At 40.4% G+C, this 22,449-nt stretch overlaps 2 protein-coding genes across 2 annotated transcripts in view; one reads left to right on the top strand and one right to left on the bottom strand.

Annotated features, from left to right (window-relative positions):
* Positions 1 to 526, bottom strand: part of LOC145348267 (uncharacterized) — a 32,027-nt gene extending 31,501 nt beyond the window's left edge. The window contains exon 1 of the mRNA XM_080196466.1: positions 437 to 526. Within this exon, the coding sequence (XP_080052592.1) occupies positions 437 to 526 (90 nt within the window). The remainder of the gene's footprint in view (positions 1 to 436) is intronic.
* Positions 527 to 722: 196 nt separating this feature from the next.
* mmachc (metabolism of cobalamin associated C) lies at positions 723 to 19,249 on the top strand. Its single transcript, XM_080195401.1, has 5 exons — positions 723 to 864; positions 2,394 to 2,588; positions 7,082 to 7,234; positions 11,075 to 11,421; positions 19,220 to 19,249. The coding sequence occupies exons 1-4, from the start codon at positions 793 to 795 to the stop codon at positions 11,405 to 11,407; spliced, it is 753 nt and encodes a 250-aa protein (XP_080051527.1). The 5' UTR covers positions 723 to 792; the 3' UTR covers positions 11,408 to 11,421; positions 19,220 to 19,249.
* Positions 19,250 to 22,449: the final 3,200 nt, after the last annotated feature.

Here is a 22,449-nt window from a genome sequence, read left to right as displayed (position 1 = left end):
AGAGTTGATGTAGCAACAATCTGACAACAGATCTGGCATGGTGGCATTCCGGTAACAATTTATCCCAAACCAGATGATGTCGCTAAAATGGAGATGAGAAAACATCAGAGATGGACAATGCAAAAGAGAAAGAAGATCCGATTGCTGAGAATAAAACGGCTACGTTTGGATATTGGGAAGAGAGGAAGATAAACAGCAGTCTGACAAAACTGGACAACAGTGAAGGAAGGGGCTTTGCAAGACAATCACCTAAATGGAGGAAAGAGGCTTAATGAAGAAAGGTCTTCAACCTTCACCAGCTGTGCAGTCGCTATATTCACTAGAAAGACGGGGTTAATTTTATATTTCACAAAGTACAAACACTGCAGTCGAGCTTCAGCTTCTGCGGGCTCTGCCGTTAGAAAGACTCGCTGTCAATGGCGGACGGTTCACTCACCCCAGCGGCTCCGCAGAGTTTAAAAGAGCGTCGCTCCGTGTGACGCCACGGCGCACAGCGCGGAGCAGTCTGGGAGTTGGAGTTTGTCATCCGCCGCGGGACGAGATGGGACGTCACAGCGCCGCGGCGCGGGGCCGTCTGGGAGCGGTAGTTTGCCGTCTGACAGGGGCGGAAAAAAAATCACTGCGCCGCGGAGCAGTCTGGGAACTGTAGTTTGCACTCGCTATGGGGCCAGATGTGACGTCACAGCGCCGCGGCACGGGGGCCGTCTCGGAGCCGCAGTTTGCCATCCAGCGCCCGGGGGCAAGGGCCATAGCGCCGCGGAGCAGTCCTGTGACGTCACAGGAGATGAGGCCATGGTGGCGGTTATACAGGAGCGATTGAGCGCATGTTTGGCTCCATTTGGTTTTGAGTGTTATCCGTTCAAGGTGGGTCTAGCTCGGTTACCCGTCTCGGCGGCGCATTACTTCTCAGTCCGATTTTAAGTGTGGCAGGCTGTGTTTCCAGATTAAAGCGGATTTCTCGGTGACGATGGCGGGCAGTGGAGTGAGTGATGGTCCTCGCCACCCCTCCACAGAGTTCTGTCGTCCCCTCATTCCCTTCTTATCTGGTGTGACTGCATGTGGGCGAGAAGTAAAGCTGTGCGCAAGGTGCTGGAGCTGAGAGTGGTCATGATGTAGACATGCCGGCGTTGGACTGAGGTAAATACAGTAAGTAGTCTCACAACACCAGGTTTAAGTCCAACCAGTTTATTTGATAGTAATCCCACAAGATTTTGGAAACGATGTTCCTTCGTCAGGTGTGTGGAAAGTTCACATCAGAGAAAGGCATATAAAGACACACACAGTTCACAGAATGCTGATTAGAATGCAAGTCTTTGGAGCTAACTTGCTTTCGAATCAGTATTCTGTAAACTGTGTGTATCTTTATATGCCTTTCTCTGATCGGAACCTTCCACACACCTGACGAAGGAACACCATTTCCGAAAGCTTGTGGGATTACTATCAAACAAACTGGTTGGACTTAAACCTGGTGTTGTGAGACTTCTTACGGAGCTGAGAGTAGCCAGCTATTCTCAGGGAGAAGGAGTAAGGCTGTCAGAAAGGAGATGGGAAGACTTGATTTTTTTAAGGGAAAGCTGTGTAAATGTAGGCTGTAATTGGTTGAACAGTGAAGTCTTGGAGTGATCTATAGCAACTTATAACAGCAAAGTCTCTAGAGTGTTAATACAAAGTGCCTGAATGCTGGGACGGTGCAATGGTTAACATTGCTGCCTCACAGTGCCAGGCACCTGGGTTTGATTCTCGGCTTGGGTCATTGTGGGGAGTTTGCACGTTGTCCCTGTGTCTGTGTGGGTTTCCTCCGACAGTCTGAAAGATATGCAGGTTAGGTGAATTGGCCATGCTAAGTTCTCCCTCAGTGTACCCGAATAGGTGTCAGAGTATGGTGACTAGGGGACTTTCGCAGTAACTTTATTACAGTGTTAATGTAAACCTACTTATGCTAATAAATAAACTTAAAACTTTACTTCAGATGATATTGATTACTTTTCAGGGATTTCTTCAAATTTCTTTTTTGCTTGTACTCTTATTTTTTTCTGTAAATTTGGGTTTGAGTTCTGTATTCGGTGCAACTTAAATAAAATAGAATTTAGAGCAATTAGATATTGGCTGAGACATCCAAAGGTGAAAGACAATGAGATACTACTCAATTATAGTCACTGTTGGCATATATCCTATATCAATGTAATAAATTGTTCTTTGTGAAAATAAAGTTGGTATGCAAGTGAATTTGGGTGGGAGAAACATGATGTTAATCAGCTGTCAATGTGACAGAATGTACCCCTGATCTACTTTTGTTACAATTTTTAATATGCGGTGCTTTTATTTGTATTGCTTTTTTTTAGTCCTGCTTGTTGCTGTTGGCTTTCTTATGACTCTGCTTTTCCCCTCCACAGATTGGTTGGTATAATGCTGCCCTACAACCCGCTTTCCACCTTCAGTACTCAGATGATACATTGGCTTTTGTTATCCTCAGCACACCTCAGATGTTTGAGAAAGCCTTCAAACCTTTCATTGCAGACAAGCAATTATCCACTGTTCGAGACCCTATCGATGAGTGTGTTATTCATTATTTTTCACTTGTCAAGAAAGTAAGTAAACATTTTTTGCTTAATGTTTTTAAAATTCAAGACCAACTAAACCAATGGGAGTCTTAAATAGTATTTATTAAGAGTGGTAACCTTAAATGTTGGTAATTATTTGATTTTCATTTAAGGGTCATTTGAAGTATTTGCTGCTAAAATTTTATTGAAGCTTTTTTAATTTAATGTCATTTTCTTTCCGAAAACTTTGTCTTATCTTGTGGATTATTAAAAACCATTGCTGATGCGTTGATATTTTTTGATTTATTATTGTCATATGTATTAACATAGTAAAAAGTATTGTTTCTTGCATGCTCTACAGACAAAACATACCATTCATAGAGAAGGAAATGAGAGCGTGCAGAATGTAGTGTTACAGTCATAGCTAGGGTATAGAGAAAGATTAACTTAATGCAAGGTAGGTCCATTCAAAAGTCTGACAGAGCAGCAGCAAAGAAGCTGTTCTTGAATCGGGTCATATGTGATCTCAGACTTTTGCACCTTTTTCCCGAAGGAAGAAGGTGAAGAGAGAATGTCTGGGGTGCATGGGGTCCGTAATTATGCTGGCTGCTTTGCTGAGGCAGCAGGAGGTGTAGACAGAGTCAATAGATGGGAGACTGGTTTACGTGATGGATTGGGCTACGTTCACAACCTTTTTTCGTTATAGCCTGTGTCTGCATATAGTGCCAGCAGGTTGGAAAAGTGTAAAGCCCAATTCACCTCCCAGAATTCTTACGGAATTTGGTGAACCTTTGGGTTCAACATTATTACCAAGGAGAGGGAGGTTTGTAGGAAATACAGACTATCAAGAGAAAATTGCAATGATCAAGAATAGATAGAAAAAGTGGAGTTGAGACCACAACAGGATCAGCCATGATCTTATCAAATGTTGGAGCAGGTTCAGCAAGTGGTCTACTCCTGATCCTCAGCCCAGTGTTCCAAAGGGGATATTTGAAGTGAACCAGGCAATCAGATAGCTGAGCTTTATGCAAATTGTAGTGACCAGAAATCTCTTCCAACTAAATATTGAAAAGACTGAAGCTGTTGCCTCTTATCCCCAATGCAAACTCTATTCTGAGCCATTGACTCCATCTTTCTACCTAATAACTGAGGTTTAACCAGACTGTAATCTAGGTGTCATATTTGACATGAACTCACATTCATGCTATTGCACCTATTTTTGCCTTTTTAACATTGCCAATTCTGTCTCATCTCACTGCTGCTGAAATCTTCATCCCTGCCTTTGATACCTCTAGATTTGATTATTCCAGTGCACTTTTGGCTGGTCTGCCAACTGTTCTCGTAAACTTAAGCTCATCCAAAACTCTGCCACCCGTGTCCTGTGTTCATTATCATCCCTGTGCTCCCTGATCCACATTGGCCCCTGGTTTAACTTCTATTTTTAAAATTTCCACTTTTGTTTGCAAATGCTATTGTAGATACGAAGGGATAGGCCCTTCCTATCTACAACAGCTACAAACCTCTATATCTGTCTCCTTGAACACTATCAGTTTTAATTGTTAACCATGCTTTTATGTGTTCCCTGAAACCAAGTTTTCGTCCCGTGCCTGAAAATCTCCTTATGTCAATGTCAAATTTTGTTTGATTATGGGAACAGGAGTAGGCCATCAAACCTGCTCCACCATTCAAATAAGATCATGGTTGATTGGACATTTGAAAATCTTTTACCCACGTTATCTCCCAAACTCTCGATGTTGTCATTAATTGGAAATATATATCCCTTACCTTAAGTTAATTTGAGTTCGTTTATTAAGTTGGTACCAGAAAAGTAGTACCTTAAGCTACTCAATGACTGAAATTCTATGGCCCGCTAGGGTAGAGTGTTCTAAAAATTCATCACCCTCTGTGTAAAGAAATATCTCCTTCTCAGTCCTAAGTGGCTTCCCTCTTATTTTGAAATTGTGCCCCCTAGTTATAGGCTCTCGAATGAAGAGGAAAAATTATAGCCACATTTACCTTCACTATTCCTTTAAGTATTTTGTGTAAGATCACCTCTTATTCTTCAAAATTCTACAGAATACAGGCCCATTTTGCCCAATCTCTTAAGACTGACACAATGCCTGGAACAAGTCAAGTGAACCTATGTTGCACTCTGGCTATAACAATAATATCCTTTGAGGTAAAGGGATTCAAACTGCATGCATTAGTCCAGGTGTGTAAATACTCTGCACATTTGTTCTTTCTACCAAAGTAGAGTACCTTACAATTTTTCACAATATATTCCATAATGCTCCTGCGAAGTATTCAAGGATGATTCTTGTCCTGGATGGTGTTGTAGCTAAAGTAATAACTCTGCGACCAGGTGTGCGTCAAAGTATAGCAGGTTTATTCAAAGGCTTTTGGGAGACGCACCTGGTTCCTAACAGTGGTTCCCCAATCTTCTCTCCGAACACAAACTAAGAGCACATATTTATACGCGCACACCCATACCCCCCACCCCCCAAGCACGAACACACTTTTCCATGCTCAGCAGGTTTCAGAGCAGTGGCTTGTCCTCCCTAGTGTGAACATGGCTGTCTTAGTGGTTTCTTCATGGTTATCTCAAGGCAGCAATTGTCCCACATCTCGACATCTGTGGTGTGATTAGCTATTAGCTAACATACGGGCTGGCACAAACAAATTAACTGCATTCAAGGTAATGGGGCCAGTATAACAATTTTATGTTCGTAGGTACCTGTATAGCATACAATATATTGGTACATAATACATAAACAATACATAACAAATATATATGAAGGTATGCATGTAAGCTCCACTAGGTTAGACAGATGTCCACAATATTAAAGACACAAAAATAGATACGAGCCACATTCCTGAACACAATTAGCTGGGAAAATCATAAACTTGTGTACAACAGCAGGGACAGCTACTTTCTTATCTGTCTGGGATATACAGAAACAAGTCTTACAATACTTTTTTACAAATCTCTAAGTATTACAAAGTTTGTTAACCCATTCCCTACTTCAGTGGTGTTGAGCTTCTCGAGTATTGTTGGAGCTGCACTCATACAGGCAGGTGGAACGTATTCCATTACACTCCTGACTGCCCTGTAGATGGTTGACAGACTTGAGGATTAGGTGATGAGTTACTTGCTACAGGATTCCTCCCTCACCTTTTGACCTGTGCTGGTGGCCACAGTATTTATATGGTCAGTTCAGTTTCTGGTCAATTCTAGCTCCCTGGATATTGATAGTGGAAATTTCAGCATTAATAATGCCATTGAATGTCAAGGGGCAATGATTAGATCCTATCTTGTTAGAGATGGTCATCACCTGACAACCTGTGTGGCGTGAACATTACTTGCCACTTGTCAGCTCAAACCTGGATGTTGTCCAGATCTTGCTGAATTTGGACATGAACTGCTTCAATGAGGAGTCGTGAATGGTGCTTAATATTGTGCAGTCATCCAGGAACATCCCCATTTTACGATTGAAGGATGATCATTAATGAAGCAGCTGAAGATGGTTGGGTCTAAGACACTACCTGGAGAAACTGAAGTTGAGATGATTAACCTCCAAAAAGCTCAACCATCTTCCTTTATGTCAGATATTGTACTCCATCTAATGGAGGGCTTTTCCCTAATCCCACTGCCTCCAGTTTTGCTAGGGCTGCTTGATGCCAAACACGATCAAATGCTGCCTTGCTGCAGTCACTCACCTCATGTCTGCATTCAGCTGTTGTCCATGTTTTAACCAAGACAGTAATGAGGTCAGAAGCTGAGTGACCCTAGCAGAACCTGAACTGGGTGTCCATAAACAGGTTATTGCTGAGCAATGCCACTTGATTGCACTGTTGGTGACCCCTTCCATCACTTTGCTGGTGATTGAGAGTAGATGGATGGGACAGTAATTGGTGGGGTCGAATTTGTTCTGTTTCTTGGTGTTCTTAAAGGGGAAGAGAATTTTAGAAATTGGGGACAAAGAGAGGGGGAATAAACAAAAATGATGGAGTCAGAAGAATTGGGAAAGAGGGGCAAGGTTGCAATTGTGGAGGGTTTGCACATCACTTTCAGTTTGGAGGTGACAGCACGTACAAAGAGTTTTGATGAATCATGGGAAGTTGAACCTGGGTTTTCAGGGCTAAGGATGGGTTTTGAATGTTAAGAGGAAATTAGGAGGAGGAACCACTTGCAGTATCAGCTAACAGATGACCTAAAAGGAAACCTGGGGGTGGGGTCAGTAGTTTATTGGGAATGGGGTTGAGTGGGAAGGAGTTGAGCTCAAGAGAGAACATGGTGGTTTTGCTTGGCCCACAAAGCAGGGAAACAATAATGTCACATGTAATTAGATAATTGGTAGTGTGCTATTTAAATCTAATTTATTATTTAGTTATTAAATATTAATGTCAGTTAAATGATTCACAACATTCTCACTTTAACAAAGATTTCTTTGAAAATGTTACCTTTTATTTATTGTTATGGATGCCAGATATCTGAACTCGTACATTAAGAGAATAATATTATTTTTCTTTTCTTGCTACAGAACTTCTCTGATCAGAAGATTGAAGTTATGCATGACTTTGAGATGCTTCCTAATCGAAAGCCAAAGGTTTTGGTACAGACAGCTGCACATGTGGCTGGAGCAGCCTATTATTATCAAATGAAGGATGTGCAGCAAAACCCCTGGGGAGAAAAAGTAAGGGAGAGACCAACTGCCTTTTGAGAAGGAGGAGGAGGAACACTTATGCTTTGAATTGCCTATTTTAAAAATGTTTCTACTAAGACATGAACTTAGCAGTTTTGTAAATTGCAGCTGCAATCAGCATTTGGCCATTTACCAGTTGAGAGCGTTAACATATCAGCATGTAACACCCCAGATTTTACTCTAGAGAACTATTTGGAATGCATTGTCATATTTTGCTGTTGCATAGGTTTTGTCATTCGTTGCCACATCTGGCTGGTTGACTGAAAGACTGTGGGAAAATCTGGCTGTGGAGACAATGTAAGGATAAAGCCAATTCGGATTCTTATAGATGATGATTTGATTATCCTGTTCCCCTACTTGCCCACAATCCTTAAGTACAGTGTCAAGTGTGGAGCTTGTGGACTTTTTCACCTTGAAACTCGAGATGCTCACGTGGCCCCTTCAACCACTGACACCGTCCCCCCAGTCCCTGCTCCTTTATATTTTCAGTGTCTGTCCACAGATCAATCTTTTTTCTGTAGGATTATATTATTATGTTTTGTTTTCTGTTTGTTTAGGAAAATAACCCAATACAAGCTCTAATTTTAATCAGAAATAACAGCCACAAAAATGGATGCTGATGCCAAGTGTCAGTTCTATCAACAACTGCAAAAGAAATCCAATTCACAAACCATTTTGTTCTGGTGGAGGAAGCCCTGGACTGTGTACAGATGGGATTTTTCCTCATCTTCTACCTCTCTTTGACAATTGTCCCTCTTCTCCTGGGAATAGATTAGTACATTCTTCTTTTGTACAGTTTTGAAATAACCTGAGCACTAATGAGTAAGGTGGTTTTCTTTCTCCCAGCCTTGTGGCTTCTGACTATCATAAAAAAAATTCTCTCTCACCTTTCTCATAGCAGTGCATTTCAGTCTCCTAGGTTGCTAATCAGTAGACACAGGTCTGTGGAATGTAGTTATTTGAATCAAAATGGCCATTCAACAGCTTGTCTTTTTCATCTAACCAACAAGTCCAAAAATTCATGATTTTAGAAATTAGCCAGATTAACATTTTTGAAAAATCCTGAACATTACAGCCTCCTGGTCTGTGTCACTGAAACCCTTATCCTCTTTTGATCTACAAGGAAGTCAACAGTTATCGGAAGCAGGCAGGAAAGTAGAACTGTAGCCCACAATCAGATCAAATCTGATCTTATTGAATATTGGAGAAGACTCCAGGGATAAACTGGCCTATTCCTGCTTTTATCTCTGTCACTTTGTCTCAACCATGCCAATGTTCATTCCCAATTTCTACTTTACATAAATGCCACCTCATTCAAAATTCTGTCAACCACATCCTGATCCAGTGTTCTTGTAGCATCCATTAGTTGCCCAGTGAATTGAATTCAGAATCTTTGTAATTGTGAATCACTTCAAGAGCAGATCGATTCCCGCATCAGTCCTAAGTGCAACCTCCACGGTTGAGAGTTTGGCTGTATTTGCATCCCCATCCATTTGGGCCACTTCCGCTCATTAAAACTTACACTGTTTTGTTTCAAAACTGTCGATCATGGCATCTAATGGTATATATTTTTTATTTAGAGATCGGTTTAAATGGCATGATCAGTGTATAAATAAAAATTCCTCTGAACCTGAGATTCTGTGCATCCTGTGAAGACAAAATATGCTGTAAGTGGTGTGACTTATGTAGTATTTGTGCAGTTGTAATTATGAATGCATTCAGTCAGGTAATGTTTTGTGGAATGGTTGGAGAAGGTATAACCTTTCATGAAGACTTTTTTCAAATTGCAGTTATTTCAAACTAAATAGAATGAAAACCTGACCACTAATCTATTGGTTAGCACTTTAAACCCAGTATCCGTCTGGTTTCTCACGAGACGTAAAAGATTCAATGCCACTATTTAAAGACCAGAGGATTTCTCCCAGTTACTTGGCTAGCATTTGTCCCTCAATTAACCCCACTGAAAGCAAATTTGTGATTTATTTCTGTTGTGCACATATTGGCTAAAATATTGCTCAAGGTTATAACAGTAACACGTCAAAGGTACATCATGAAATTCTGTGGGACAACACAGGACCGTAAAAACACTACATAAGTTCAAGTTCGTTCTTTAGCAGGACATAGTAACTGATACAAAAATAGAAGCAGTGATTACTGATCAAGTCAGTGAATGGGTTAATCAGAGCAGCTGCAAGCACCATATCATCCAAACTGTTTCTCACTCGTCATAAATTATGACTTCAGATGTGAGCTGTTCAGGTAACCCAGCTTGTAGTCCCATCTGAAATATTTCTTTCCACATTTTGACACCATCTAGCTTGATGTAATTTTCTTCATTTTTCCATGGGATCTGGGCTTTTCTGGCAAGGCCAGCACTTACTGCCGTCCCTAATAGCACTTGAGATTGTGCTGGTGAGGTGTCTTCTTCAACTGCCATTATCCCTCTGGTGTCGGGACACTCAATGCTGCCAGGGAGGGAATTCCAGGATTTTGACCCAGTGATAGTGAAGGAATGGTGATATAGCTCCAAGTCAGGATAGTATATGGCTTGAAGGGGAACTTAAAGCTGGTGGTGTTCTAGATGGTAGAGGTCATGGATTTGGACACTGCTGTGAAAGGTGCCTTAGTGAGTTGCTGCAGGGCATCTTATTGATGGTATTCTTTGCTGACACTGTGCACCGGTCATCGAGGAAGTAAATGTTTAAGATGACGGATGGGATGCTGATCAATTGGCTGCTTTGACCTGGATAGTGTTGAGCTTCTTGAGTATTGGAGCTGCATTCATTGAGGCTAGTGAAGAGTGTGCATCACACTTCTGACTTCCACACTTTTGGAACTGGACAGAATTTGGGGAGTCAGGAGATTTGTTACCTCAGAATTCCCAGCCTCTGATCTGCTGTTGTAGCCACAACAGTATTTATATGGCTATTCCAGTATAGTTTCTGGTCAATGGTAACCCACAGGATATTGATAGTGGGGGATTCAGCAGTGGTAATGTCCTTGAATGTCAAGGGACAATGGTTAAATCCTCTCTTGTTGAAGGTGGATATTGTCTGCAACTTGCATGGCATGATTGTTACTTGCTACTTTATCAACCAAAGCCTGAATGTTGTCCAGCTCTTGCTGCATACGGAAACAAATTGCCTTTGTATCTGAAGAGTTGTGAGCAGTGCTGAACATTTGTGCAATCATCAGTAACATCTCCACTTCTGACCTTGTGATGCTTTTCAAGTTGATAAATAAGCTGTTTAGAAGAAATTGACTGGATTTAAACTTGTGATCCCTTTCATAGTAAGTTGCCTATCTCAGCCAGTTGGTACTGCTCTACAGGAGAGCAAAGGTAATGGAACGTTCCTGACTGCTCCTGTGTACCTTGTAGCAGACTAGTGATATTGTTGGAGGCCTAGAGACTTGTTAGCTGTCATCTCTGCTAAGGATGGCATTTGATACTGGAAAATATTCTGCAGTTAGCATGGAAATCAGGAGGGGAGCTAACCCTTAAAGTGGAAGAACACTATGGGGGCAGAGGATGTTGAAGTCCATCATGTGGCACAAATTAGTAGGAAAAAAATTCACGTCCATTATTCCTCTCAAAGTGAGCTTTCAGTCTCAACTATGTCATTTGTGGGGAAAAGCCAGTTGGATGTAAAAATTCTTCCTTGCAAGCAAGCACAAATAACTGTCATGTTGTTGAATCATTGAATACCTTCAAGCATTTTACAGAGTGCCATTGAACAAGGGCTGGGAGTTGGTCATCTGTTCATCACTTCAGATGCAGAAATCAATAAAATTGTTTTGCATTTTGCAAAAGATGTTATTTTTTTCTTGCAGAAAATGTATGGAGTGTGCATTCATCCACGCTATGGAGGCTGGTTTGCAATACGAGGAGTGCTGATATTCCCAACTATCCAGGTTCCATCCCTTGAGCAGAAGCTGCCTGTGGATTGTGTTTCAACAGATGAAAAAAGGATTGAACTACTTGAAAGGTTTAACCTTCACTGGCAAGACTGGACCTACAGAGATATCATCGATGTAGAAGAGAGGTACTCTGAAGAACAAAAACAATACTTTGCAACATGTCCTGCTGAAAGATTCAAACTACTTGGACTGAAAAATGAAATTTCAGGAGAAAATCAACAAAGCAAAATGCATGGAGCTTTTTAATCTCTCCACTGACAGTAAGCCTAGATAACATTTGGTGGGGAGGCTGGTGGAGGGGAAAGCAATATAACGATTACTCACTATTTAGCTGCTAAATAACTAAATTTCGGGATTAAAGAGGTTATTTTATTTCTGTGGGATAAATTATGTTTTCAACTCAATTTTATTCCACAATGTATTTTTTAAGGTATTTTTTGAAAGGAATCTGGTTCCATATATCGGCCTTTATATTTATGTAGTGATATTTTTAGTTTTTTATATGGTTATATATTGCTTTGAATTGGGGAACAATTCTGCATAACTTAATAATGTATAATCCAGTAACACAAAAATAATGGGATATTTGGAGATTTTTAGTGAGCTCATTCACCAAGAAATATATCATTCTGTTTATGTTCTGGGTTTGCAGAAATATAATGTGGAAGCCAACACATGGAAATGAGTACAGAATGACTCATCACTTGGAAACTGGTCCATATAAGCTTTTATCTTCCATCTGTGAAAGTGGTTCTTATCATGTTACCCACCCTTTTCCCAGATGCTTTCAATTCTTTTTTCCTTCATCTATCTGACCATCTGATCTTGAATGTTGACACAGATTCTTCTGACCCTGGGAGTGAGCAACACCACTGCAATATATGCACAAGTCTCAATAGAATACAAACATTTTGGTCTACAAGAGTTAATTTTTCACAATGAAAAATCTAAGATAAATGTTTATTTTTAGAAGTCACTTGGAAGAGTCACACTGAATATTATATTTTAATTTCTGCCCATTTTATCAATTGTAAAATTACTGCACTGTATACAAAAAAAATGAATCAATCCGTGTTACGGTTTGGGTTCTCACACCTAACTCCTGTTCCTCACATTTGCAACAAAAGGTTGTTTCCGTAACCAGATCCAAACTTGGCAAACTTATGTAAATGGAGTTCCATTCCACAGGACTAACAATAACCCTCTTATGAAGAGTTGTGAATCTGTGGAATTCCCTGCCCAGTGAAGCAGTGGAGGCTACCTCACTGAATGTTTTTAGGATGAAAATAGATTTTTGAACAGTAAAGGAATTAAGGGTTATGCTAACCAGATGGGTAAGTGGAGCTGAGTCCATGAAAAGATCAACCGTGATCTTATTAAATGGCAGAGCGGGCTTGAGGGAGAAAGGGTCTACTCATGCTTCTGGTTCTTATGTAAGTATTTCAGAGATCATCGCACCTCAAGGAAGCCTAACTGGTATGACTTCTTGGAGTTGTACACATTCTAGATTCTTGTTAGACAAGATAATCAAAGGTTATCAGAGGTAGAATTTGAAACACAAACAGATCAGCAGGCTTGAAGGGCTGAATGGCTTGCTTGTGTTCCTACTTTGTATGTTCTTACATATTTCCAGTGGTCTGTGGGTTTGCATTTTAATATCTCTAAATAAGATTTAAATTGTGTGAAAAGTGTACTTTTTTAGTCCCATCAAGAGCACATTTATCCCCCTCCTTTGCAAAGAGGACACTGCACCATTCAGGTTAAGGGACCATCTGTCCAAATGAATTGTGTTAACAATATGCGGCTGAAGTCCTTTGCTTTGAGGGCGACATCTGCTTAGGATCTTATGTTTCTGCCATGAGTCTTCATGTGACTGAAGAGGCTAATTTTTGATATGCATATCTTTGGGCACAAGGGACAGGGTGTCTTGCAAGTCGGTGGGAACCAGAGAGCAGGATTTGCTTTCTTTTCTTTGCCGCTGCCACTCTTGCATCATTATTAAGGCTTTTGGACTAAGAAGCATGATGCAGCTTCATGGACTGCCATTTTGAATGATTGGCAGCAAGCTCCTCCCAGTCATGAATTGCAATTTTGCACCCTAAAATATTGGCCATTTGAAAATTGAGAATGTTGCAGAAAAGATTTTGGACCATTTGGATACTGCCTAGCACATGGTTGTTGATTTTGCTGAAGATTATGGAGCTGGCTTCGAGGACACTAGTATTTGTTCAATGCTCCTCCTGTGTGAACCAAGGAGACTTAGCAGAAGCAATGCTGTTGGAATTTCTCTAGTGTTTTTGTGTTGCTGATGCACAGTCCAGGTTTCACTGCAGTACAGGATTGTGGTGACAGTAACTACTCTGCCCACTAGCACTTTTATTGACCTGTGGAGGTTTTTTGTTATTAAATACTTGCTTCTGTAGTTTGTAGAAGGTTGAGCTGGTAAAGCTGATCTGGTGTTGGATCTCCTGCCAAGGTGTGGGAAGTGCTGAACCTAGTCCAGGGTGTCTCCTTCAACATATATGGAGGGATGAATATTTGGCTGCCCAGATGTGTATTGATATGTTGTTTTGGCAACAGTCAAGAACAGACCAAATTTCTTATGTGCAGAGTTGTGGAGATCAAGAGTGGCTTGCAAATCTGGGGCAGAGTGGGCAACAACACTGCAGTTGCCTACAGTCTGTAGATCATGATAGGTCTCTCAACACTAGGTTAAACTCCAACTGGTTTATTTGGAATCATGAGCTTTCAGAATGCTGGCTCCTTCATCAGGTGAGTCACTCGTTCACTCACCTGATGAAGGAGCAGCACTCCGAAAGCTTGTGATTCCAAATAAATCAGTTGGACTTTAACCTGGTGTAGTGAGACTTCTTACTGTGCCCATCCCAATCCAACGCTGGCATCGCCACATCATAACTGTAGATCATGTAAGTCTGTGGTGGCCAGTTTAGTTTTGGCATGGAGGTGACTCAGTTTAAAGAGTTTTTCCTCAAGGTGGTATTTAATGATCAGTAGAGGGCAGTTGATGTTTGATGAGGTAAGTAGCTACTTTCAGGTAAATTGTACACCATATGGGGGCTATCACATAGCCTTGCTTGAGCCCATTCTGTGTTTTGAAAGCATCTGTTATAAATCTCACACGTTCCCGTTCAGGATGTTTGCAGAAGTATCATTAAGAAGCAACTGCAGGATTGCGATGAAGCTTGTTATGGACAAGGTGAGAGAGAACTATTGAAATTCCAGTTCCCGTTCTCTGCTGTCCGTAATCAGTGAATTTCTGAGTGGAAGATGTGTTTGTGTTTTAATTCCTGCATGTGTGGCAAACTTGAATAACCAGCCACAAGTTTTCTGCTGTTTTAATAAACAAAGGACACTATTTCTGCCTTCACCTCAAAATCTAATGTTATAGCATCCTCTCACACAAGCACACATTTAAGGAAAATAAAGTAGAATTGCACTATTACACATTATAAACAGAAAGAATACTTCTGGAAAAGACGTGTTGCAGGCCTGATGGGGAAGGCATCTTCACTCATGAAGGGTAGTTCAGGTGAATTCAACGGCTGAAGTTGTTTACAGGATTCTATGAAAGTATTGAACGATGGAGCAGACTTGAGGGCTGAATTGCCTACTCCTCCTAGTTATGTTCTCAGGTCTGTCATCAGCAATGCTAGAGTTGTTGGATGGAGGCTTCACAACTTCTAAGAGCTGCTTCACAGTGGCACCATATGCATCAAGATCCACCCACCATGCTTTGCACTTGTTCCTCCAGGGTCTAGTAACAGGCCTTCAGCATTATCTTCTTGGATATCCATGATCTGTATGAGGCCCTAAAGGTAAGTCCTGACTTTTGCATGCAATATTGCTCCAAACGTGTTATGGACTGAGATGCTTCCCTTGCTGGTGGCACAGTGGTTAGCATTGCTGCCTCTCAGTGGCAGGGAGCCGGGTTCGATTCCAGGCTTGGGTCACTGTGTGGAGTTTGCACGTTCTCCTTGTGTCAATGTGGGTTTCCTCCCACTGTCCAGAGATGTGTGGGTTAGGTGGATTGGCCATGCTAAATTGACCCTTAGTGTCAGTGGGACTAACTAGGGTGAATGTATGGAGTTATGGGGACAGGGCCTGGGTGGGATTGTGGTTGTTGCCGACTCAATGGACCGAATGGCCTCCTTTTGCACTATAGGATTCTCTGATTCTACAACAGAAAATCTTACACTATTGATAGCATGTGATCATGTCAACTGACTGGTAAAACTATTTCCAACTTAATTGAAGAGCTGGAGAGGATACGTGGGAATCCACACACAGGCAGTTACTGCCACTGTTGTATGGAACTACAAAATGGTGACCTAATGTGGCTTTGCCATGCAAATTACTTTCTCTTTTGCAGAATTCTCAAATTCCACCTGGTTCTTTCTTAAAGCAGAATTGTTGTACACTAATGTACTTTTAACTCAGCGAAAAGCAAAAATCCTCACATTAGTGAATGTGCTACAAAATTCATAAATCTTTATAATTGATGTTATGAGTTATCACACTGCCATTCTAAATATAGTAGTACGGTAACTGCTGATTGAAACCCTTTTCCACAGGGAAGGCAGCATTACGTACAAAAGTCACCCCATCCACTAATGACTTCCAATGTGCTTCATAAGTTGGAACACCTTTTCAGGTTGAGGAAATTTTAAAAAAACATGAAAACAATGAAAATATGTTTGCTACAGCAAAAGTAGGTGGCCTATTTCAAGTTAAAGTAAGACATTTTCCCCACCACCTTGGTCACATTTGTTTCTGTACCTTTTGTTCTTTTAGAGCAATTACTCATTGCAGCAATATCTATTTAGTGCATTTGCTCTTCTAAAGAATTTTCAATTTCCTAGCCTGCTTTTCATATCTGTTAACTGCTAATATTAAGCAAGTCAGAAGGGTTAAGCCAAAAAAATGTAGTTTGTTAAAAATTCACTTTTGGAAGCCATCATGATTTTATTACCTTCAAATGCTTGCCTAAGCATGAAGTGACAGAGTTCTGAGAAAAGGCATCAAGAAGTCAGTGGCAACAATAAATAACAAAATGATGATTGTCATGTTAGATATCACTGTGTTGGTTAATATATTCATTGTTATACGTGACAAACAATCAGCCTTTTTTCAAAAGTGTTGATTACTTTTGACATTTTGCATAGTATTTTTTGCTGGATTAGTGAAGGAATTTGAATGAAGCATTAACTGTTCTCGTGATTTTCAGGATTTCAGAGCAGATTCATCTGTTTCCACATTCTGCACAGCTGCGAAACACAATCTATCAAGTAAATGTGACACTACATACACGAATAAAACCTGAAACTGAACAAAATAATCTACTTGCAACCAAGTGCATCACTGAAAATTGGTCTTGATTAGCACAATCTAATCCTATCTATTTCCATAGACTGCATGCTATGTTTGAATTAAATTTGATTTAAGTTCCTCCAAGTTCATCCATTACAATCTGTCATTATTAATCTGGAAAATTTTAAATTGTAATAAGTTGTATAGGCCATGATTTGACTTTAAAAAAAAAAGCCTCAGAAATTCTGCATCAAAAGAGGCAATATCCATTTTGAAAATCCTAATGCATCTCATATCACAACAAAATGCAGAAAACTTTGCTGTTGTTTCTTTTGCATTCACTCTAGTAATAAATAAATTCCACTGGCATTGTTCACAGTGAACATAAGAAATAGGGGCAGGAGTAGGCCATCTAGCCCCTCGAGCCTGCCCCGCCATTCAATAAGATCATGGCTGATCTGTCGTGGCTCAGTTCCACATTCCCGCCCTCTCCCCATAACCCTTAATCCCCTTGCCTATCAAAAGCCTATCAACCCGTGTCTTAAAAATATTGAGCGAGGCAGCCTCCACCACTTCAACTGGCAGAGAATTCCAGAGATTCACCACCCTTTGAGTGAAGAAGTTCCTCCTCAACTCTGTTCTAAGCCGCCCCCCCCCCCCCCCCCCCCCGTTTATCTTGAGGCTGTGCCCCCTAGTCCTACTGTCCTTTCTGAGCGGGAAGAGCCTCTCCACCTCTATCCTATCCATCCCATTCAACATCTTATACGTCTCAATGAGATCTCCCCTCATTCTTCTAAACTCTTAACGAGTACAAGCCTAGTTTATTCAGCCTCTCCTCATAGTTCAACCCCCTCAGCTCCAGAATCAGCCTAGTAAACCTCCTCTGCACTCCCTCCAAGGCCAAAATATCCTTGCGTAAGTGTGGCGACCAAAACTGCACACAGTACTCCAGCTGCGGCCTCACCAATGCCCTATACAGCTGCAGCAAGACCTCCCTACTTTTATATTCAATCCCCCTCGCTATGAAGGCCAGCATCCCATTCGCCTCCCTGACCACCTGCAGGCTGGGTTTTTGCGACTCATGCACAAGGACCCCGAGGTCCCTCTGCACTGTCTCATGCTGCAGTTTTTTGCCACGAGTTCAAGGTTTTGTTTCAAAGGGGCTGATGGACACGCAACTGCGAGAGCACTATAGGTCTGCTGAAAGAACTTGGAAAAGTTTGTGAGAGATATGCCTTGATTTGGTGAAATAAATGTTTTTTATTAGTTGCTGAAAAATAAGTGTTTCCTGATTCAGACAGCAAAATGCAGTACCTTTTAGGAGGGAGGTGAGGAGAAATTTCGTCATTGGGAGAGTGATGAATCCGTGGAATTCACTATCACAGAAAGTAGTTGAGGCCAAATCATTGTGTGATTTCAAGAAGGAATTATATATAGTACATATATGGGGAGAAGGAAGGATCAGGAAGTTGAATTTGATGATCAGCCATGATCAAAATGAATGGCAGAGCAGGCTCGAAGGGCCTACTTCTGCTTCTATTTTCTATGTGTTTTCACAGTCGCATGAATTATTAATACACGCTCTGGAAGTTGTTATTATTTTGCAGGTGATGTTGTCATGGATGTTGGAATAGCTGCTGGCAGTAGAATCTGAAAGGAGAACTAGATGAACAAAGATATTTTGATGTTCAGGTGTTCAAGTCAATGAACGGTAGTTAGATTGTTGGTATTAAAAATGCTCAAATGTTTAGGCAGGGCTCAGTTTTATCTTAGGAATCAGGAGTCTTTAAACATGAAAGCAACAAAGTACCAGCTTAATGCAGAACGTTAGACCTGAGTGGAATTTAGTGTTTGGTCTTGGATGGTCCACTTTATGAAAAATATACTAAAACCTTTGACAATATTCAAAGATGTTTCCTGGGATTAAGGGGTTGAGTTTTTTGTGATATTGAATAAATTTGGTTTACGTTCCCTGGAAATTAAAAAGAATTAAGGAGTGACCCAATCGAACTGTTTAATGAAAAGATTATGCTTTGTTATTTGTATCACCAAAAACTGACCATTAGGCCTCAGCGATAATTCTGAGGTACATTTGGGGCATGATATCATGTGGGAAACTTGGAAAAACTTTCAGCGTTTCTGTCTGTCGCATTTTAATGCAGTCACCTAATTAGATTATTTAAAGGGCCAAGCCTAAGGATTGAAATTTGAGGAGTTAGGAGTTTGGACAAAAAGTGAAAAGTTCCATCATGGATTGAGGACAGTTAGGGGCTGTGCCCTTTAACATTGCATTATGTGGTGTACCACTGTAGAAAATGAGTTATAGAGGGATATTTTTTTTCCAGCGATAGAAGAAACCTGCTGCTGCGACAAGAAAGTACGACTGAATATATGTGGACTTGGAGGTCAACAGGAGGAGATTGTGTTATGCATCCAATGCAGGAAAGGCTTTAATAATCTGGCTAGGTCAGAAAAGGGTGAGCACAGATTCACATTCATCTACATCTTATTGCGTATATCATTCACATTCCCTGCTCCACTCTGCCGACTCTGTTACACATGTATGTTGCATCATTTTGCACTTCTTCATATCCACACTTTTCAATCTACCAATGAAACAAACCCTCATCTTTATGCATATCTAGTTCTCTCCAACAGTCTATCTCACCAAATGTACTGCATCTATCAGGGGAACAGATCCTTTTAGAATTATTCATATGTCTTTTTCAGGGGAAGACAGTGGAAGAGAACTGGAGGTAGTGCACAGATATTCTAGTTGACAACTCCAGAAGAGGAAATGCTGCACAATGGTGTTCCCCTAACCATCCAAGATGAGGAAATTCGGACCTACCAGCTATTGGCTGACAAAATTAAATCAGTCACCTAAATATCATACAACACTCAGATTGAATGCATTTCAATGGTAAAGGAAATTTTACATACACAACTTCTATGGGATTCTTTCCACATGATTTCAAGGCATGGTGTTTCTCTTGTTTCTTGCCAGCAGTGGATACTGCCTTGGATCTTCCTTTATACATTTTGAAATTGAGATTAAATTTTGATTAATTTTTCAAGATACACCCATTGTCAAATTGGGATTAAGTTGACACATGAAATACAGGTGTGTTTGTATTTTCACATGCCAAAATCAAAAAGAGCAAGAATTTTTATTTAAAAGAAATGGTAGGAATTTGAAATTGACACTTGAATATTTTTATGTTAGAATGCACTAGCGGTCCACCACATGATATCACGGTGAGAAAATGTGAACTTGTGCTGACGATTCCCAACTCAGTAAGTTCCCAGACTTGTTTATAGTTGATGTGGAGATGCACTCAGCGGAGTTCAAAATATTTCTCCAAAAGAAGAATGTAACTGGTTGCAAAACAGTATGAACCTCATCTGTGAGCAGACCTGACCTTTCAGTTGTGGTAGTGCGAGATGTTAAGGCCAAAAAAAAAAGGGCAAATTATAATACACCTGAAAAAAAAAACAATTTGTATACTGGTAAACATATTTCTGAATAAGTAGTAATGTGAAAGACACACCTCCTGATTTGCAACCATCACATTGTCATAAACTTCTGTAGATCCAAAAGACAAAAACACATAAAATAAGGAACAAGAAAGATGATTCCAAGCTAAAGAAAACTGAAATTATGACAGAAGGTAAGTAACATGGCACTGTTTGTTTATATACATGAAGCTATGAGTGCCAATATTCACAGTTTCAATTTTTAGCATTGACATGGGTTTATTTACTCTGGAGAAATTCCAAGCCGCTATTTTAATTTTGGGAAGCTTCCAAATATCTTTTCTGTAGTCATTCCTCCATTATAATTTCTTTGTTGACAACCAGCCATATTTTATCTTCTCAGATACATCTATCCTATAGGATATATATATATATATATATATATACATATACACATATCCTAACTAAAACCTAGGTCGCAGATCATGTACATTTGAATATACTTGGCTATAAATTCTGAATTTAAAGCCGTTAAAATCAGATTGCATTGTGCCAGGAATGTATTTATTTTAATTTTCTTTGACTTTTGTTGGGTTACAGTGCCATAGGGACCAGTGGCTTCCACTGTCTCATCCAAATGCATATTCTTCATGTGTGAGCTTGAATTAGAGAGAGTGTTGACAGCCAGGGCAGTATATGGTCAAGTTAAAACCTAAGGCTCCATTTAATGTAAGCACATATATTTTCTGGCAGTCAGAAGGAGAAACCCTGGATGTCATTTCCCCTCCAAGTGCGAAGTGCTGAAGCAAATTATAGTCTGACATGGTTGCCCTTGCTAAGATTTATTAACACAACATGGACTACGCCTGGAAGCTTGTAGTCAGAACTGTACAGTGCATTTGCTCACTTTGCCACTAGAAAGGGCAGATTAATTTCATGTGGCATATAAAAGCTTTATTTCCTCATAGCCGACTGTTAATTGCCTGCAGATAAATGAAACAATTGTGTTTATCATTCTAGAAGTTGTCCTCCATCGGTGATCATCATCTGTATATCAAGTTATTGCTACTACCAAAACGCTGGAGTGAAATATCATCATCAACATTAAATTTGCATATCCTTTACAATAATTAATTTACTTGCTGTTTATATACTAACCAGTTAGCAGATCTATTAAGCAACCTGCCAAATTTCTTATTCTTTTTTCCTCATCATGTTCTATTCTATGTAATTCCATCCACAAGCTGCTTATGCAAGATCAGTTGCCTAAAATCCCTAAAACGTAACTTATACATAGCAAAACACAGGAATTCTTTCTCAGACCTCAACCTTTGCATCCTTGTCAACAGCAGTACAATACATTCTGCCAGGCCTCTCAGCACCCTAATCATGAATGTATTTCCTTTGGGGTCCTGTTTTTTTCATCTTAGTTCCTGACTCCTGATACTACTTTTGCAGGACAACCTGCCAATTCTTCCCAATATCACTGCTCCCAATATGGACCATGACAACTAGAAAGCTTTCCAGTTAACAAACATGCATAGAAGTTTACCTGCTGATGATTATAATTGTCTTTTAACCTAAGATTATATTCATGGAACAACCCATGAGATTGAAATCATCTGCTGACTGCCTTTGCTCATAACCAGTAGAGAAATTTAGGCATTTTCTGCATAATTGTATGCATATTCCAACCAATATAAGCCACATACTCCATTTTGTCTCACTAATAGTAATTATCCAAGTATAGATGAGGATAGTAGAAGTGTGTGTGTTGGGGGAGGGATGGGTGTATTTTTTTTTCAGTGCATTGTACAGTTTTACTTAGAGCTGGTGTACTTGGTCACTGTTTTTGTCCCCTCCGACAGAGTGTTTGGCCAATTCCCCAGGCAGCAGCAGGAGCACGGTAATCTGGATCTCCCGTGAGCTGATGGTGCTGCGCTTGTTGTAATGGGCCAGGTGGGAAGCCTCATCCGCGATGTGTTCGAAGATGTCATTAATGAACAAGTTCATGATGCTCATGGCCTTGGAGGATGGGGAGGGGTGGGGGAGAGCAAGAATTCCTCATGTGTTGAGGAGAATTTTCTACAGCAATATGTTTCCAATCCAATGAGAGAAGAACTGCTGGACCCATTTCTTAGAAATGAAGTGGGCCAAGTGGATGGAGTCTCAGTTGGGGGACAGCAATCATTATAAAATAAGTGTTGGGTTGGCAATGGAAAAGAACAAGGAGTAATCCAGAATAAGAATAAATAACTAGGGGAAAGTCAACTTCAGTGGGATAAGAATGGATCAGGACCAGATAAATTGGAATCAAAGATTGGCAGGCAAAAAGCAGAAAAAAGTGTGCTTCTGACAAATGTCAGGTGAATAATGCAATTAAGAACCAGATATAAATAGATTCCCAGAAATAGTGAGTCTGGCAGGGAGGGCATTTGGGCAGGTTTTGGAGGGGATGGGGGAATGAGGAGATGGAGGTTTAA

The sequence above is a fragment of the Carcharhinus amblyrhynchos genome, chromosome 9 (genome assembly GCF_965287045.1).
Source record: "Carcharhinus amblyrhynchos chromosome 9, sCarAmb.v2.hapA, whole genome shotgun sequence".
NCBI lineage: Eukaryota > Metazoa > Chordata > Chondrichthyes > Carcharhiniformes > Carcharhinidae > Carcharhinus > Carcharhinus amblyrhynchos.
The sequence above is the reverse complement of the archived record's forward strand: the minus strand, read 5'-3'. Positions and strand labels throughout refer to the sequence as shown.